The sequence below is a fragment of the Nannospalax galili genome, unplaced genomic scaffold (genome assembly GCF_000622305.1).
Source record: "Nannospalax galili isolate Female #2095 unplaced genomic scaffold, S.galili_v1.0 scaffold648, whole genome shotgun sequence".
NCBI lineage: Eukaryota > Metazoa > Chordata > Mammalia > Rodentia > Spalacidae > Nannospalax > Nannospalax galili.
In genome coordinates this window covers 2,271,235-2,290,517 of record NW_008360311.1, presented here as the reverse complement: position 1 = coordinate 2,290,517, position 19,283 = coordinate 2,271,235, and the positions used below count along the sequence as shown (strand labels likewise).

Here is a 19,283-nt window from a genome sequence, read left to right as displayed (position 1 = left end):
TAGGTTCCTTACCTTGAATTGACCCAACTTCTAGAGTGAAGCTTGACCAGATGGTCTGCAGAGCTGGAGGTGTACCCCGTATCTAGAAGTTAGGGTGGGAGGGGCTGCCTAGGGTCTCAGTGGTTCTTCTTCAGGCCTCTTACTACTTGAAAACACCTGTTCCTCAGTATGTACTCTGTCCTGAGCAGGTCATCCCGGTAGTGGCTCGGATGATCTACGAGATGTTTTCTGGTGATTTCACACGATCCTTTGACAGTGGCAGTGTCCGCCTGCAGATCTCCACTCCAGACATCAAAGACAACATCGTCGCTCAGCTCAAGCAGTTATATCGAATCCTTCAAACCCAGGAGAGCTGGCAGCCCATGCAGCCCACCCCCAACATGCAGTTGCCCCCTGCACTGCCCGCCCAGTGATCGTGACTGCCATCTGTGTCCTCCTTCTCTCTCTTTTTTATATTGTACATAAGGATTTTTTTTATTATTCGGATTCAACCAACTTTTAAATCTTTCCCTCTAACATTAGAAGTCCATGGCTCTCCAAATATGCCTAGTTTTAAAAGTTGATTTATCGAGAAATCATCCTTCAGGAGATTTCCTTTTCTTTTGAAACCTTCCATGGTAGTATGGTGTAGGAGAGATCTGTTCTGGGAGTTTGGACACCGGGATTCTAGCTGCAGAGTTACTTCCAAGGTGACCCTAAACAGGCCACTTAACATCTGGGCTTCAGATGTATCACTTGTAAATAAATAAGGTTTGGAATGATGCCTAAAATTGCATTTAGCTATAAAACTCTGGCTTAGTTACTTTCCTGTACTTGCATAAGACAACTGCCTGGAACAGGACCTTCTGCCTTTTGTTCTTAGACCTTCTTTGGTTTTGTTTTCTTGCTTTCATCAAAGTTCCCTCAAGCACTGATCTGTCCAGGATTGAGCTCTGACCTGTTCTGCTAGTAGAGTAAGCTGGCTCCCTGTTGGGGGAAGAGAAGTGCTAACTGGTTGCTTAGGAACCAAATAGAAATGAGTGCCAAAGTCTGAAAGTCATCTGGCCTGTGGAGTGAAGGCTCATAAACTGAGTGTGGAAGGTGAACTGGTGGCACAGAAGCCCAGGGATTCTGTGCAAGAATGGCTGTCAGGTGTTTACCTTGTCACCACTCACATGCTGCCGTGTGTGTGTGTGTGTGTGTGTGTGTGTCTCAGACAGGCACACATGACTCAGCAGTGGACTCAGATGTAGGAGCTCTCTCATTTCCTTCTCTGAAGATGACCTGAGGGGGCTGGGCATGGAGGATATATTCTGCCTCAAAAGGGATGTTTCTTGCTTGAAGACTTCTTTTCTTTTCTTTTTTTTTTTTTTGGTCTTTTTGAGACAGGGTCTCCCTATAGCCCCAGCTATCCTGGATTCACTATGTAGACCAGGCTGGCCTTGAACTCACGGAGATCCCCCTGCCTCTGCCTCCCGAGTGCTGGGATCAAAGGCCACACCTGGCTGAAGACTTCTCAGTCTTCCTATCGTTTGGTTTTTCAGTTAGGAAAAATGAGGTGTTGAGTGTGTTAAGGCCAGGGTGAAGGGCTGGGCGCACTCTTCTGGTAGAGGCTCAAACCTGTTCATCTCCCTTAGCAGGGGAGGAGTCTGGCTGTGACCAAGGAAGGTGAACAGTACCCTAGAACACAGCTATCTCTCCGTGTCTGCTTCACCTACTTCTGTTCTGCCTCTGCCCCTTGTGTCTCTAAGATGAAATGGTACATAATGTTAATTCCACAACCAAAAGGGAAAACCAGATACTTATCTCTAGTCATAGGCTAGACTGAATACCTCAGGTCATAGGGAGGAAGCCCGTGTGGTCTGCTACCCTTAAACCCAGAGTAGCACCTCCTACTTTTCAAGTCACTGAAAGTCTGGCTAGATTTATTGTAAAAATCTGAAACCTCAACTACAAGAGTGGGCACAACTTATTTAGAATGTTTAAGCTTTGTTTTAAGGGTCTATCAGGGATTATTAGACGTATGGCCAGGAGAAATCTGGGCGGCTTGGGAAGGGTGGGGATGTGTGAATAAGAACCAAGTCTAATAATATATATTATGAAAACGTCACAGTAAAGCTCTTTGTATGCTAACTTAAAAAAAAAAAAACCTAGGTAAAAGGTGCCGAACTTCATGTTGGGCTTTTAGAGACCAGGAATCACAAAGACTAAGCTTTTCCAGGGTGTGGGGCATCATCATTTTGTTGAAGTGTGAAATTCAGTCATGATGTGTGGCTGCTCCACCTGTATCTGGGAGCTCAGTTAAAAATAACCCATTATAGCCTGGCGTGGTGGTGCACGCCTTTAATCCCAGCACTGGGGAGGAAGAGGCAGGCGGATCTTTGTGAGTTCAAGGCCAGCTTGGTCTACATAGTGAGTTCCAGGACAGCTGGGGCTACAGGGAGACCCTGTCTCAAAAAGACCCCCCCTCCCAGAAATAACCCATTATAGGGAAAGTGGGAGGACAGCTGTTGACTATGGGCTTTTCCCTTTCCCTCTGTGAAATGTTAACAGGCTGTTAGGGAAGACCAGATAAAGAGCTAGCTGGCAGGATGTTGAAAACAGTGTTCTGAAGTGCCAAGGACTGAGCTTTTGGGAAAGCTGGTGTCAGGGATGAATGGTTTTATGTGCTCTTAACTAGACAGTTTCGGCCTTGCTTTGAATCTTTTTTGGAGTACTGGGATCTCCTTTTGTCATCTTCAGAACTTCTTTGACGCCAGGTACCCTTCCTTTCCTGGGGCTCTGTCTCCTGCTGCTCCCCGCTGACTCTTCCCTTGCCTTAACCTTGACTCAGAAAGAAGTTTCTTCAGCTCGTCCTTTTCCTCATGGCACTCTATCACATTAGATTAGTTCAAAGGTAGAAAGAACACACTAGAGATAAACTGGGAAGGCAAGTGTTGAATCTGTCTTGGTTTCCATGTAATTAGGTCCTTAGTTCTATGTTCAACTTTCAAAATAACCACGTCCTGTGTAAACTGCTCCCCATCTCTGTCCTGCCTGCCTGTGTCCTTCCCTGCTTAAGAGTAGAAATTGTATGTCTTGGAATCTACCTGCCAGGTCTTTAATAGTGTCTGATACACAGTGTGTTCTCAAATATATGTGTTGTAATAAACAAACTATGTCTTCCAATGGAGATTTATCGCTAACTACCATGGGGAAGTAAAATGAACATGGGAATGAAAAAATACAGAGGACTGGTTTTTATCAGTTTCCAGTATCTGAATTCCCTTTGAACTAAGAACCCAAGTCAGGCTGGTAAGGCCCTACAACTTGTTCTTCGCACATGCGGGTCCTTTTCAGTCTCAAGATGCCACCAAAGTAGATCTAGTGAGGCGTGAAACTTCCAGCACAGGTCCCCATCCTGCTGCCCAGAAACTGGGGCCATTTCTTCCCAAGCTTTCCCTGTATGGTGTGGGTTAAATCACAGGTCCTTAAAAAGACATTAATTTCCACGTCAACACTTCCTTCCACATGCCTCTGGATCTTCTCATTTGAAATCTGCAAATGGCCAGGCACAGTGGTAAAGACTCTAACCCTAACACTCGAGAGTCTGAGGCCAGCCTTCTCTCAAAAAGCGAAACAGGCAGTTGTGGTGGTGCACACTTTTAATTACCAGCATTAGGGACACGGAGAGATGATGGCCAGCCTGGTCTACATAGAGTTCCAGGCTCGGACCTACGTTCCTTTCCCAGTACCCATGTCCTGAAGCTCACAACCGCCTCTAACCCCAGCTCCATGGGCTCCGACCCCTCTTCTGGGCTTCCTGGGTGTCGACATACACAGATGAAAATGAATCTTTAAAATCCATCAGCAAACTGGACTCAGGCTTGAGCTCCACGAAGATGGGGCTGCCTGGTGCAACGCGACAGATACCTCCAAAGTCTGGGCCATAAGACTGAAAACGCAAGGGCCGGGTTACAGCTTGGGTGGTAGAGTGCTGCCTAGCATGCATGAAACTGGTTCAATCCAGTTGAAGTCGCATTTCAGGCCAGCCTGGGCTACACGAGACGTTGTATAAAACAAAATAATGAACTAAGAACAGTGGGCCAGTGCGAAGGGTCAGCAGGTGAAAGCGTCAGGCTGGTGACCCGCTCGGTTCTCGGAACCCGCCCAAAGGCAGGCTACGCATGCGCACGGACAAATAAGGAAAGAGCCCAGTGCTCATGCTCAAGTTTAGGGCTTAGGGACCTAAAGAACCCGCAGACGCCGGCTGCTCCGAGGGGCTTGTCTGGGAGGAACGACTCGTCCTGTCTTAATGCCGCGACCCAGCGCCAGCCTCCCGGCGAGCGCCTCCACCGCCACCAACTCCAGGACGGGAGGTACAGCCCGGCGCCGGAAGCCGGAGTCCCAAGCCCCACTCCCACGCGTCAGCCCGAGTCCCCAATCTCCCGCTCCCCACTTCCGCCCTTCCGATCCTCCCGCCCACTTCCGCCCCTCAGCCTGACTTCCCAATCTCCCGCCCCCCACTTCCGCTCCTCTCCGGATCCTCCTGCCCACTTCTGCCCCTCACCCCCAGTTCCCCATTCTCCCGCATTCATTTCAGTCCCTCTCCCGATCCTCTCGCCCAGTTCCGCCCCTCGGCGCTTGTAGATGGCGTGCCTGACCGGAAGGGGCGGGTCCCAGACGGCTGTACTTCCGATATTCTACGCCGCTCTCTCCCTTGGACTGAATGACGTCACGGACGGCTGAGATAGGCGGGGCCCGTTCCTGCGCGCCGGGGTTTTCTCAGTGCTGAGGTGAGGCGCGCGCTGGCGGGTCGCGGTGCAGCCTGCTGGCAGGGGACCGGAAGGACTTCTTGCTCCCGCGAATCTGCGGCGGAAGTGGGAGCCCAGGGTCTGCGAGGGAGAATTGTGTGGCGCTCTGGTCGTGTCTGTCTGAGTGCGTGTCCGGGCAGCGCGTCAGAAGGAGGACGAGGCTTAACGTGGCGCTTCCGCCCCGGCTCAGCTCTCCTCGGTCCGTCCCCGGAGTAGGGACGGCCCAGCGGTTGGAGCTCGAGGCCGTTGCGCGCACTGCCTCCTGGGAGCCTGGCGTTCCGCCCCAGGGCGGTTCTGCGGCGTGGCGGGCTGCGCTCTCAGCCTCCAGGTCGGAGCCACCACCCGCGCCTTTAAAATGTAGAGGCGCAGCCAGAGGTGATGCATGTGGTGATGGGGGCCCGTCTTGATGGAGTCGGTCACCCGTCTTGATAGTGACCGGGACCATCTTGATGGACTTGGTTACCATCTTCTTGTCTTGATGGAGTTGGCCACCTGTCTTGATGGTGACGGGGACCTATCCAGACTGTTGACAACTTGCCCATACCGCTTTGTTCGCAGGCTTCAAGTGCTGGAAGCCATGTGACTCGGGGCAGCCAGGGTGTGACCCAGTGGCCAGCAGGGAGGCGGGGCATCTGTTTCTCATGGTCTAATGTCAGCACCAAGCCCCCAGCAACTGGTGGCAGCCGCCCGGCGGACCCTGGGCCCTGGAGGGAGAACACCGGCCCGAGCTGCCTGCTTGCACCTGGCTGCAGAGGTGCTGGCGGTGGCCAGGGGGCTGAAGCCAGCTGTGCTCCAGGACTGCAGCTGTGCGGGGGCACCAGCGCTCCAGAGCTACCTGGAGGAACTCCAGAGGCTGGGCTTCCCGACCCGGGCTTTGCACATCCTTGAGGTGGGAGAGAGCGTCCTAGTGGTCAGTCTCGAGCATGTGCGTGAGCGCCTGAAGCAGGCGCTGTGTGGGGCTGTAGTCCTTGTGGACGTCTCCAAGTCCCAGCCCCACCCGTGCGTGTGTGCAGTGGAGCAGCGTCAGGACGTGAAGGCCCTCCTGGCCCAGATCTCCGCTCACTTTGAAGGGCTGCAGAGGGACGGGTCCCGAGGAGCCTCCCCCAGCCAGCTGCCCGCCTCACACTGGAACCTCTGCACTGCCTTTGGGATCCTCTTGGGCTATCCTGCCTCTTACACGTTTCGCCTGGACCAGGGAGATGACAACTGTCTAGCCTTGACCCCACTGCGCATATTCACTGCCCAGATGTCATGGCTGCCAGGTCACCGCACAGTGCGCCTCTATTCCTTTAGTGTCCCGGAGAGTTTAGTCCCAGCCCTGAGAGGTGTTTTGAGTTCCTGGGAGAAGGACCTCAGAGCCCGGTTTACAATTCAGAATGACTTTGCTGACCTCAACATCTCCTCAGAGGTAGTCACTCTGCCTGCTGTGGCCCTCTGACTGCTTCTGCCTGTGGAGAAGGTGTTCCATACGTGCCTGTCCCTGGCCAAAGATGCAACCAGAGTCATCCCAAGTGTCCCAGGAAGAATGCTGCCCTATCAATCGACTCTATATGTGAACAGGGCTGGGGGTGCTGACAGTAGTGGTTTCTGTTTCTGTTCCAGGAGCTCCTCTGGACCTAGCAGAGGTGCCTAGCCTAGTTTTCACTGACTATGAGATAGAAGGAAGGAGACACTGGGGAAAGGCAGATTGCGGAGGATAAACAGTACACCCTTGGGTGGTGGCCTGCCCCAAGCACAGAGTGCCTCACTGGAAAGGAGGACTTTGTGTGTTTGCGTATTTATATCCCTCTCATTGGATTAGAACACTTGGTCACATGCTTAAGTGTCAGGCTGTGATGTACCTTTTAGGAATAAACAGTTCAAGGAATAGTCTGATAAGGTCAAGTTTATTTATAGCAGGGTAAAAAAAATAAAACCAGGAATCTGATTCACTTTGAGGGAAAATCCAAGTTGGGAAGTACTGAAATCTGAGTTCTTCACAGAGTTGTTTGCAGTTTGGGCTGTTACCAAGTTGCTCATATCATCAGGTCGTCTTTGTTGGTCAGGAACACTGCCAGTGCTATAGCGATCACCACCATCAGTACCGGGAGCCACTGGCCACATTGCCTCTGTGTGGAGGAGGTGGAGACAGGAGAGAGCAGCCATGAGTAGGTTAGAGAGAATAGGGTTAGGACTAGTCCTTGGTGTTCTAGCCCAGTGTGAAACCTTGGGCTGGTGGAAGAAAGGGACCTTTCCTGCTTCAGTGTCCTCTACTTTCTGTCACCTCCCTTGAGATAAAACCAGTTTACTAGTGGCCTAGTGACTCTACTCCAGTAGGGACAGACATTTAAATGCTGATAGGCATCATCGAAGATGGAAAATAACTCAGCCAATAGTACTCATGTGTCTCAGTACTGCTCTGCTCCCTCTGCCCTTGTCATTGTGTTCACAATCGATTAAAAGTGTCTTTTTTTACAAAAAAAAAAGTATTTTTATTTTATGTGTATGAATGTATTGCCTGCATGTATGTGAGTGCACCCTTGTCATGCAATGCCGTGGAGGTCAGAAGAGGGCTTCGGATTCCCCTGGAACTGGAGTTAAGGACGGTTCATAGCCACCATGTGGGTGCTGGAAATCGAACCCTTTCATACTTAACTAATGTAGTGAAGCGTCCCTTATCTGAAATTTATGATTAGGAGTGCTTCAAGTTTTAGAGTTTTTTGCATTTTGTAATATTTGCAGACTTTACCAGTTGAGCAGACTTAATTTAAAAAACTGAATCCCAAATGCTCCAGAATCATCTGAAAATTTCTGAGCATCGTGTTTATACTTGCTTAATAAGTTCTGGCTCCAGAACAGGGCAGCTTTTGGAGTAAGGATGCCCACTTCACCGTTTTTCCTTCCAGACCTGAGTGCCATGAAAATTGGGTGTGGATTTGGGAGATATGTTTTCCTTCATGGTTGCTGGATTGCCAACACAGTAAATCAGGTGGAGTGGGACAGGATGAACAGCTGTTGGTGTGGGCTGATGCATTTTGTCCCTAAGACTGGGCTTCAGACAGGCCTCCCACCACCATTGGGCTAGAGAGGAGGCTGGACACTCTTACTCTGGGAGGCAGGTCCTGCTTGTGGTTCATCGCTTCTCGACAGTGCCGTAGCTTACGCAGACAGGAGAGGTACTCATCACTGAGGTTGTCTAACTCTGAATGCAGCTCTTTGCACTGGGAAGAACAGCAGCAAAGTGTCATCAGTTGGGTCTGGAACCGACCAGGAAGAGGCCTGCCTGGGTACTGTACTCCTTCACTCGTTTTGAGTAAACTACTCTCCCCAGCCTTTCTCTGAAATTTCAGTTTGTCTTCCTATCAGCTCACATAATTTCTCTGAATATGCTGAGTTAACTGATCGGTTGTGTTGCATATATTTCATTTTATATGTGGAAATGCTTTAAAAACCTTTACATTATTTTGTACATGCGCACGCATACACGTATGCATGTGTGGAAGTCAGAGGACAACTTTCGGCAGTGAAGTCTCTCCTACTCTGTGTGTCCTGGGGATTGAATTTGGGTCGTCAGGCTTGGTGGCAGGCATCTTTACTTACTGAACCTTTTCACTGGCCCCAGTACATGTAAATGCTTTTATGTGATACTGTTTGTGCAAGTGCTTTGTAAGTGGGGATATTAAAAAAGTTCTTACAGCACAAAAGGCCCATAAGTATTTGGAGGACAAGTCTTTTCTTGGGAGCTAGCTGCCTCTAGGTACTTCTAGAGGTATGCATGTTTGGGATTATGTTCCTAGGGAAGTGTTTGCTATTTAAAAGACTGTGTGAATCTTTATGATACTTAGTATGTGACAGAATTTGAGAAGCTTAATGTGTTTTTCAAATGTATTTGCATTCCAGTTGGTCTTCTAAAAGGCAACCAGTATAACCTGGAATAAGGCCTGCGATAAATTAAGAAGGAAAAAGATGGAGAAATGAACCCAAAAGCAGGGCTTATAAAGGCAAGTAAGCACCTGTGGGTGGGGTGTCCAGACAGTCCAATCCTGGAAGTGCCTGCTTTCCAGCTGCCTACCGTGCTTCCCTGTACTTGTGGCTGAGCCCCTCGCAAACCTGATGAACTTTTACATCTAGACATATTCTTTGCAATCTGAATAAGCCCCTCAAACTTTGGATAACCCCCTCATAATCTGGATGAATTTTCACAATCCAGATGAGCCCTCAGTATCTTGAGTCCTCAGTCTAGATGAGCCCTTCAATCTGCATGAGCCCCTTACAGTCTAGAAGAACTCACAATCTGGGTGAGCCCTTACAATCTGAATTAACCTTCACAATCTGAATTAGCCCTCATAGTCTAGATAACCTCTTACACTACATGAACCTTTCTCATCTTGATGAACCCCTTACAATCTGGATGACCTCTCACAATCTAAAAGAGCCCTCACAATCTAGATGAACTTTCACAGTCTAGATGAACCCCTCATAGTCTGAATTAGTCCTCGTAGTATAGATGAGCCCTCACAGTATGAATGAGGTCTTATAGTCTAGATGACCCTTTACAGTCTAGATGAACCCTCAATGAGAGCCCTCTCAATCTGGAAGAACTCTCACAATGTAGATGAGCCTTCATAATCTCAGGTCGCTGTCTCACCTCCTTTTCCTTGGCCTGAAGCTGAGAAGTCATCTTTTCCAGCTGGTCTCTGAGCGCCCAGTCTTTCTCCTTCCCTGTACCCTCAGGTTCCACTTCATTGTGGGAGAGCTTTGGATTCCACACAGGCAAAGCCTGATCTAAAAAAGCAGCCAGATTCTCAGTGATGGGCCCTTTTCTGAGACTGACCCTACTGCTCGGTGAGAACGCTAAGCGGGGAGAGTGGAAAAGGTGGGTTTGTCCTTGGCTCCACTGAACAGACAACATTCTGGATTAAAGAACTTGCATTGTGTCCTACAGTCTAGACACAGCTGGGGTTTGAACTTGGGGTCAAGGTTGGCATCTTATTTTTCTTTGAATCCATAGCCTTGATCTGATACTTTCAGTAAATGCTTATTAATTGAAATTCTTTCATTATGTGTCATCTAATTTGTCAAACAGGTTTGCAGAAGGCTTTTGTATAACTCTGTGTTCTTTGTATCCTTTCAAAGACTGAAAATAGCAGTCATCCTAGAATATGTGTTATTAAAGATGGATTTTCAGCAATTTTATAGTCCTAGTTTCAGTGAAAAGAGCACTGAACTAGGACTCAAGTTCTGGGCTATCATTTCATCTCTGACCTGAATTTGTATGACCACAGACCTTTGCTTCCTTCCTTGTTTTTTCTGTTTTGTTTGAGACAGGGTCTTATACTACATAGCTTTAGCTGGCCTAGAACTTACTATGTAGATCAGACTGGCCTGAGTCTTACTGGGATCCTTCTGCCTCTGCCTCCCAAGTGGGGGGATTAAAGGTGGGTGCCACCACACCCAGCTGAGACCTTTATTTTCTTATCCATACTGTGTGTGCATAATAATTATTTCCGCCTTCTGCATTCTACTTTCTGGGTGTAAGGAGAAAACAAAAGGCTGCGTGTTGTGGAGGAGCCTCTGGTGTTCCATGGGACTGATGAGTCCTTAGGAAGCCTGGGCAACAGACTGATGTGGGCTAAGCACGCAGGCTGCGAGGTTTGGGCTGAGAAGTTTGGTGTGGTTTGTTAAGTATGTAAAAACTGACATGAAATCCTGAGTTCAAAATCAATTTATTGAAATGTTCAACATAGACATGTTTTCAGAGAAAGTCTCAGTCCTTTTTCACAGTTTATACACCTCTCAGCATAGAAGGTTGACTAAAGTGTTCTCCAAGGATCAGTCCTCACAATTCCCCTACCTCCCTGACTTCACAGACTTCCAGAAATGGGTGGGACCCCAAGAAGTCATGTAGTCCATTCCCCAGCCTCTAGGCAGATAAAGAAAGCAGTGTTTAGAATTTGTGGGAGTAAGTTTGCTGACCTTTCTTTAAGAGCTTCTCCTGTTCTTGAAGCTGTAAGGACTGAGTCTGAAGCAGACCTGTTGGGAGACAGAAGGAGCTTATCTGTGCTGGCAGGCTTACCGCGGAGGCCCTCATTCCAGACCTTGACCCAGGACCACAGTTGTTAACATGAGTTCCCATCTCTTATGGATTGAATTTTGCTACTCACAATTTTTGTGTTGCTGGGTGTGGTGGCACACACCTTTAGTCCCAGCACTTGGGAGGCAGAGGCAGGTAAATCTCTGTGAGTTCAAGGCTGACCTAGTCTGCTACATAGCAAGTTCAGGCTACCTGGGGCCACAGAGAGACCTTGTTTCAAAAAGGCCCCCCCCAAATTTTTTTTTTTTTTTGGTGTGTGTGTGTTGAAGTCCTTACCCCTAGTACCTCAGAATGTGGCCTTTCTTGGAGTTGGTGGCGGGGGGGTCTGTATAAGGTACTCAGGTAAAAATAAGGCCACCGAAGTGGGTTCTAGTCCATGTAACTGGTGTTCTTGTGAAGACACATGAGAAGAAGGCCGTCTGCCAGCCAGAGTCCTGGAGCAGGGCCTTCCCTTGGACTCCCAGGAGCCAGCCCTACTGACACCTTACTTGACACCTTGACTCTGGATTGCAGCCTCTAGAACTGTGAAGAAGCAGTTTCTGCTCTTTAGTTCACCCTGTCCGTGGTACTTGGTTACTAATATTCCATCCTTACGTCAGCTCCTACAATGTCTTTGAGTCTCTTGCTTTAGAAGAAAACTTCCCCAGGTGATCTTATATAAAGCAATGACTATTTTACCTTTAACCTGCTTTGTTTTTTTCTGAGCAGTTACACTCTGACTTGACATAATTTTTTCATGGAAACTGTATCCTGGATCACCTGTGCTTGCTGTCTCCTGTGTGTGTGGGTGCCCAGCTTAGTCTTGGGGCGTGCTTTTGTTTCCTGAGCCTCTGCTAGTGAGAAGGATTGAAGTGACTTGTTCATGCACATTTAGAATGGGTAATGGGCTGGCTTAGAAAGCCCAATACTTCTTAAAATCTGAGATTCTGGGGGCTTGGGAGACAGCTCAGTAAAAGCATTTGCTGTGCACACATGAGGACCTGAGTTCAGAATCCCAGCACCCATGTAAAAAGCTGGCATGGCCACGTGTGTGTCTAACCTTAGCACCATTTGGGGCAAGGGGACAGAGACAGGAGGCTCACCAGGGAAACAGTGAACTCTGCGTTTAGTGAGACACCTTTTCTCAAGGGAATATGACAGCGAGTGATACCCAACATTCTCCAGTCTTCATGTGTGTGTGCATGGGCACCCACATGTACACACATACATCACACACACAAACTGCGACTGTAGTGGGAATGCAGGTGGTTGTCACTGACATGGCAGGAGAAGGGAAGCCAGGCACAGATGCTGATCTAGAACTGACAGAAACAAACCCTCACAAACTTGTGAAGAGCCATGCAGATGACACCACTTCATAGGAAGTGGACCTCAGAATGCACAGAACTGGATGGACCCGCCGGAGACTGGGCCCACAGCCCTCCTCTGACTGCCTTTTGTGGGGCAGGGATACCAAAGCCACCTGTGCAAATTTGAGACTTTGGGAAGGAGACTTACCCTGCAGCTGCTGCACTCTGGTCACCAGGGTACGCTTTTCTTCCTCTGACTTCTTCAGTTGGTCTGAAAATGAAGTAATGCAAACCAGAACAGACAAGCCCTGCTGCTGAGCTTGGCACCTGAGGATGGGACTGACTCGTCTGTGACTCTGAGCTCAAGTGGAAGCTGCTCTGCCTTCTGGGTCTGAAGGGGCAGACCGGCACCCACACAACTCAATGGTGAGGGTGTGCGTCACAGAGCTGGGTTGAATTCGGGGTTGTGTTTACATGCTTGTGGGTCCCTTCCACACATACTGGCTGTCACTAGGAGGCCTTCATTCTGCCTGTGTTTGATCTTTCCCTTTCAAATTAGGAATGTTGCCCTGACATGTGACTAATATGGGAGCAGCTGTGGTATGGCCTGGAGGAGTGCCCTGGAGAGGAGCTCACAAGATCCTCTAGTGAGGCCAGACTAATTTTCATCTGGATGATTAAGATAGAGCTCTGCCTTCCCTCAAGGAAAAACGAAATTATAAGGCCAAGCACACATGAAGACCAAGCCTCTCCACCCAGCTCCTTTCTCTGAACTCATTCAGCCATGGCTCCCATGATCCCCAGGCCTCCAAGGACAGGCATACCTTGCAGGTCCTGAGTATTGGAGCTTTGTTGGTCTCTGTCCCCTTGTAGGTGTTCGATCTTGGCTTGCAGCTCCTGGTGCTCATTTTCTAAGAGTCGGAGGGCCTGGTTCATCCATGAGTCTCTGCTGTCTGCTCCCTGTGAGGAGGAGGAGGGGGCACAGAAGCAGGTCAGTGCTGGTGGAGGTAGGGAGCATGTCCCACGGAAAGAAAAGCACAGAAAACTAGAACTTTAGAGGTAGGAATGTCAGGAAATGGAAACATGCTTTTCCTTTATTCTTCTCTGTTCTGAGTGTTTAGAACAGAGCATTTGAGTTTTGATATTCACAAGGGACATGATTTGACACCATGGCAAATCTCTACATTAAGGTTTCCCAAGTCTTAACTCCAAGATGCTTCACTTTCTCATTACTTCTGGCACTGTCAGTTGAAAGAAAGGGACAATTAGGGCCATTTTTCATAAAGAATTAAGGTTTGAAAACCCCAAAACACTTTTCCTAAGAACTGCCTTACGCATAATGTAAAGAAGAGCAAAGTTTGAGATGTGGATGCTGCGTGTGGCAGTGAGGTTTGTGTGCTGGATGCTTTAGTGTCAACTTGACACACTTGGGTTGAGGGAGCCTCAATCGGGGAATTGCCCCGATTGTTCCTGATTGTTGAGTGATGTGGGAGGGCCCAGCCCACTGTGGGTGGTGCCACCCCTGGGCAGGTGGGCCTGTGTTGCATAAGAAAGCAGGCTGAGCAGGGGCCAGGGGAGCAAGCCAGTAAGCAGCGTTCCTCCATGGCCTGTGCTCCAGCTCCTGCCTCCAGGTTCCTGCCCTGAGTTCCTACCTTGGGCTCCCTGATGAACTATGACCTGGGAGATGTAAGCTGAATAAACCCTTTCCTCCCCAAGTTGTAGTGGTCAGAGTGTTTTGTCACGGCAGTGGAGAACAAACTCGGACAGTTTGTCCCTTTGAAAAGTCACACCCTCACTCATCAGTTATGTCTGTTCTGATCCCTGCTTCAGGGAAATAGTGAAGATTCACTTTGGGTAAGTGAAATCTACATGTTGCCAGAAATTCTAGGGAGCCCCACCAGAGGTGCTTCATGCTACCTGGTAAATTGGGGTTCCCTCTCCAAGTTCTTAGTCTTGCTAATAAAAGAACTTAAGAATGGCCCCAGAAGAAAGCACGAACATACTCTTCATAGAGCTTAAAAGAAACCGCCGCGGGACCAGCAAGCTGTCAGATTAGCAGCTTCCAGAGGAGAAGCAGTGCAGAGAAGGCCATGCTATTAAGTTGGGCATGGAGGTTTGGCAAGCAGCCATATGGTGGGCGGGGCGGGGGAGAAAAAATTTCAAGAAAGAGAAAGCCCAGCACATCTGGGAAAGCCTGCCCAGACTTTGTCAAGTATCTGAAAGGAGAGAAAAAGATTTAAAAAAAAAAAAAATGATGAGGCTTTTCTGAGTAGTAGGAAAGCAGGCAGGCTTAAAACAGCAGCGTGACTGAGGTGCCACATGCCATTGCATGGGGGAGGGAGTGGTTTCTGGGCAGGAAAAGTATACCATCTGGTTGAAGGTCTACCTATTCCTCCCATCTCTCTGGCATGACTTTAGGTGACTCCATGTTCCTGGGAGGTGATCTCTTAGCTAGGTGATTGACAGGTCCAACTGGATTCACTCTCAGCTTAGAATTAGGTCTCCACCCAGACTGGAGGTAGCATGCAAAGTAATAGCTATTCCATGCCAGGTACTTAAATTTACCAGAAAGTACACTAAAGCACTCGATGTGGATAGCTAAGGCTTCGGTCCATGCAACAAGCCTATGAAATAAAGACTATTATCCTCAATTTTATGAGGAAACAGGTTTAAGAGGTTAAGTAGTTTTTCCAAAGTGATGGACTAAAAATGTTGGCATTTTTGAGAATGCAAAGGGTCTTCTGTAATCTGTTAAGAAACATGTTGGGGGGCTGGGGAGATGGCTCAGTGGTTAAGAGCACTGGCTTAATTCCCAGCATTCACATGGTGGCTAATAACTGTCCTAACTCCAGTTCCAGGGGAATCTGGCTCCCTCTTCTGACCTCTGTGGGCATTGCACAATGAGTGCACTTGCGTACATGCAGGCAGTACGCTCATACACATAAACTAATAAAATATTGAACATTAGAAAAAAAACATGTCGGAAGGATGTGTTAATGCCTGTAAATAAATTAGTGACATTTGTTGTGTGCAGACTAGTGGGCAGTTCTGCACTGGATGCCCTGCTGGGGCAACGTCTGGGTAGTGGGCTGGATTATGTTATTAGTAGGCTGATGAAGCTGATAAATATTGCAAGCCAGGTGGTTTGCATTTGGATAATGTCATTCTAATGGGCACATTGTTCATTTTGCATGAGCTGTGCAGGGATTATTTTTAAATTCAGAATTACAATTCTGAGGCAAAAGAGTCAGCACAAAGTAGACAGAGGGGACAGAGGGTAAAGACTGAGAACTCCATGCTCACATGCACCCAGCCTTTGGGGCCCCCATGGACGGCTTTTCTCACCTCACCCCCTCTGCCCTTTGTCCTCTCCCCATGCCCAGGGCCTGACACCTGTAGCTTGGACTGAAGCACGTGCAGTTGGCTTTCCAGCTCTCTGTGCTGGGCCCCTAGGGTCTTCCAGTCCTCCTTCAGAGCCTCGTACTGGCTCCTCCACTCTTCACACTTCTTCTCTGCCAGAGCCAGGGACAGCTGAGGAAGGAGAGGAGAATGTTCCAGTGGAAGTGTCTCCCCAGGAGCACACTGAACTGCACTTCTTTATTTTAAAATAGAAAGCGTTGGATGAATTTGATGAGGCTCCAGGGAGTTGTGTACCTGGTCCCCTGCTCCCCAGAGCTGCCTTGGTGGGTCCCCAGCCCCTAGGGCACTGCTTCCCCGCTAGGGCACCTCATCCCCCCCAGGGCACCACATCACCCCCAGGGCACCTCACCCCCCCAGGGGACCTCAATCCCCCAGGGCACCACACCCCCCAGGGCACCTCAACCCCCCAGGGCACCACACCCCCCAGGGCACTGCACCCCCCCAGGCACCTCATACCCTCCAGGGCACCGCATCCCCCACGCACCTCATACCCCCCAGGCACCACGCCTCCCAGGCACCACGCCCCCCAGGCACCGCGCCCCCCAGGCACCGCGCCCCCCAGGCACCGCACCCTCCCAGGCACCGCACCCCCCCAGGCACCGCGCCCCCCCAGGCACCGCGCCCCCACCTGTGCGCTGTGCAGTTGCTGCTCCGCACTCATCTTCTCCTCCAGCACCTTCTGCAGTGACTCCTTAGCCTTCTGCTCGTAACTGTTTTTCTGGTCTTCCATCTCCAGCAGTACCTTTTTCAGCCCCCAAGGGGAGTATTTCTGTAAATTGAAGGCAATTCAAATACACACTGAGCTTCTGTCTGCCTGACAGCTGGCATATACACAGGAAAAGAATGTAGGTCTCCCCCCAGCCATCTGGTGGACCTTTTCTTCTGCCTAAGCAGGAGAATCCTTCAGGCCATGTAAGAGGCAACCACCAGGCTTTCTGCTGTCTAAGGCCTTCCATGGGCTTTTGAAATCCATCATGTTCAAAGAGAACTCAGTCTCACAAGCCTCCTGCTAAACTATCTCTGCCCATCCCACATCTCCCAGTCCTTCAGCTGGGGTGCCATCTATATCCCTATCTCTGTAATTGTTGGTCGTTGAGTCTTGTCAGCTTCCTGGACGCCTCACACCACCTCCAACCACACCACCACTTCTTTCATTCAGAACCTGATAATACTGTCATATAGGTTAATGCAGTAGTCTTCCTGTCTCCAAGCTTGGCCTCTCTCCTCAGAACCTTCTTTCTAGTTGGAGGGTTCCTTCTATGGTTCAAGTCTGATCATGCTACTTCCTGTGTAAATTCCTCAGTACCCTAAGGGTTAGGTCCACACTCCTTGACATGGCAACTTAAAACTCAAGGATTCCTTCTGTGGCCCCTCTGCTTAGGGTTTACTGCCCGTGGTCCCCCAAGCACTGCACTTGGACCTCTGCCATTGCCAGGGACCTTCTTTGTAGTTGGAGGGTTCCTTCTATGGTTCAAGTCTGATCATGCTACTTCCTGTGTAAATTCCTCAGTACCCTAAGGGTTAGGTCCACACTCCTTGACATGGCAACTTAAAACTCAAGGATTCCTTCTGTGGCCCCTCTGCTTAGGGTTTACTGCCCGTGGTCCCCCAAGCACTGCACTTGGACCTCTGCCATTGCCAGGGTACTTCTACTATAGCCCTTCCCCCACGCTCTGTGCCTGGCTGCCCCTGCTGTGCTCCGCACACAGCCCACACATCAGTTCTCATAAGCCTTCACTAAATCCTCCATACCCCAGCCCCCAGTGGCTCAAGTAACTGCTTATCATTCACACATTTACATTTGTATGAGAATGGGTCCTGTGTTTTGGAATTTTCACTAAAAAGATCCTGTGTGCCTGCTGTATGTCTCTGCACTAGAAACACCTTCAGAACAGGGGACACACATTGCTGCTGTGTGAAAAGGACCCCATGGCTTGAGGAAGTCCTAGGAAACCCAGGGTTCTAAAGTTAATACATTTGCATTTTAAAATTCCTTTTGCTACTGGCTTCAGGGATAGGAAAAAGACCCACAAACAGCTGCCATAGATTCGCAGTTTCATAGGTGGTCTTGTCGTCCCCAGCCCCTCATCTTTGTGTCTTGTGGTTTGGGAGAAAGCAGGCAGCTTTTACAGCCACTTCTATCTGGATTACCCATCTGGGTAAATTCAGATCATGAAGGTTTAGGGATCATTACAAGTCATTTCTGTTTAGCTTTGGGAATGTCTAAATTTTTTATAGATGAACATGCCCTGTGGTTTTTGGAATTTCCATTAAAACCCAAGCCAGGGGTGACTGGTTGAGGTCATACATGGCGATTGTCCCAGTTAATAGACTTAGCCATGGAGTTCACTGGCCAGCTTCACTTCCAGTGAAAATGAACAGACTAGCTGGGCGCAGTAGTCATGGCTGTGCCACTAGCACTTGGGAGGCCAATCACAAGTTCGAGGTCAGCCTAGGCTATGAAATGAGACCCTATCTCAAACAAATGCACAAAGATTGGCATTCTGGTTTATATGTTAGTCTCTTACAAGCTTGGCTGGCATATTTTAGTTATTAAAAGGCTAATAGAGTAGCTCTCATTGAAAAAAATTTGTATACCAGGAAACCTATAGACAATATAAACTGTTCTGGAAGATTCCAGCTGTGCATGGAGACTACCTTAGTCCTCTAACTCCAAATGAGACATGGCTACCTACAGCCCCACTTTTTGTCTTTAAAATCTTTTTTCTATTTATTTGTGATGTCCATCTGTGTGTGTGTGTGTCTGTCTGTCTGTCTGCACACACACACATAAGCACACTTGCCATAAAGTGTGTGTGGAGGTCAGAGGACAATTTGCAGGGGTGTGTGTGGTGGTTCTCTGCTTCCATCATGTGGGTTCCAGAGGTTGAACTCAGGTTGTCAGGCCTGGATCAAGCTCCCTGCTAAACTGCTAAGCCATCATGTTGGCTGTGGCTCAGCAGTGCCCCACTTCTTACTTGACATCTCCCCACCTGTCAGGGAAACCAACTGTTTTGTTTTTTGTAACCTGCGATTAGACCAAATCCAGAGATTACTGGAGCTGAATAGTAATGCCACAGGAAAGCTGGGAGTTGCTTTCTTTCAAACTCCTGTTCTCTTGCTTTCCTACAGAGGTTGCTACTAGAAAACCTTGTCCCGGGAGGAACATCATTTTGCTGGACCTCCTGTAAGATCCACCTCATCTGGCCTCAGATTGGGACGTGGACCAACAGCTTCTCTGCAGTTTCGGCCATTCCTAAGGCCCTGGAGCTAACGACATATTTAGTGCTGGGATTCCTTCCCAAGGGGCAAAGGAATGGAAGCTAGGAGAAGGGGAAGGTGGAACTACGACGTGGCAGATGAGGGACCAAAGTGAACATGGCCAAGCAGAGCGAGGGAAAAGTGTGTCAACCTCCACTTGATAGTATTTCTAGAGGGCAGGACTGAGATGCAAGTATTCTGAGATGAATGTGGTGGAAGTGTTCTCTGGAATGCTTACCTGGGTACAGGTATAGAGCTGGTTTTCTAAGGACCTTAGTTTGCCTTTCAGTCTGTCCTCATTAAGCTGCCCCTAGAGCAAAGAGGATGAGTTAGTAATCTGGGGCTAAAATTGTGCAAAGAGATGGACTGTGTTTTCTTTACCCACTGCCCCACACAGCCAGTGCTCAGTGCTTGTGCAACTGAACTCCTGCAGGTGCAAAGATGGTAAAGGGTAGAAGAGCGTCTTCG

The 19,283-nt window shown here is 49.0% G+C and overlaps 3 protein-coding genes across 8 annotated transcripts in view; 2 read left to right on the top strand and 1 right to left on the bottom strand.

Annotated features, from left to right (window-relative positions):
- Irf6 (interferon regulatory factor 6) overlaps positions 1–2,276 on the top strand; it is a 42,641-nt gene extending 40,365 nt beyond the window's left edge. For all 4 annotated transcript variants that reach the window (XM_029559454.1, XM_008824804.3, XM_017796051.2 and 1 more), the window contains exon 9: positions 189–2,276. In XM_029559454.1, coding sequence (XP_029415314.1) covers positions 189–413 — 225 coding nt within the window. In that variant the 3' untranslated portion in view covers positions 414–2,276. The remainder of the gene's footprint in view (positions 1–188) is intronic.
- Positions 2,277–4,616: 2,340 nt separating this feature from the next.
- CUNH1orf74 (chromosome unknown C1orf74 homolog) lies at positions 4,617–6,641 on the top strand. The gene is made up of 2 exons (XM_008824803.3): positions 4,617–4,754; positions 5,331–6,641. Exon 2 carries the CDS (start codon positions 5,422–5,424, stop codon positions 6,208–6,210), a length of 789 nt encoding a protein of 262 aa, XP_008823025.1. The 5' UTR covers positions 4,617–4,754; positions 5,331–5,421; the 3' UTR covers positions 6,211–6,641.
- Positions 6,116–19,283, bottom strand: part of Traf3ip3 (TRAF3 interacting protein 3) — a 28,583-nt gene continuing 15,415 nt past the window's right edge. The window contains exons 8-15 of one of the 3 annotated variants that reach the window (XM_029559451.1): positions 19,054–19,125; positions 16,183–16,323; positions 15,528–15,665; positions 12,959–13,094; positions 12,343–12,405; positions 10,728–10,784; positions 9,400–9,536; positions 6,116–7,972 (exon numbers count right to left, since the gene is read on the bottom strand). In XM_029559451.1, coding sequence (XP_029415311.1) covers positions 7,793–7,972; positions 9,400–9,536; positions 10,728–10,784; positions 12,343–12,405; positions 12,959–13,094; positions 15,528–15,665; positions 16,183–16,323; positions 19,054–19,125 — 924 coding nt within the window. In that variant the 3' untranslated portion in view covers positions 6,116–7,792. Of the gene's footprint in view, positions 7,973–9,399; positions 9,537–10,343; positions 10,785–12,342; positions 12,406–12,958; positions 13,095–15,527; positions 15,666–16,182; positions 16,324–19,053; positions 19,126–19,283 lie in introns of those variants that run through there. The other 2 variants (XM_029559452.1, XM_029559453.1) reach the window with 2 other exon arrangements.

What these genes read in the sequence shown, in the direction of transcription:
- CUNH1orf74 (XM_008824803.3), top strand. Translation starts at nt 5,422, where the DNA reads ATGTCAGCACCAAGCCCCCAGCAACTGGTGGCAGCCGCCCGGCGGACC.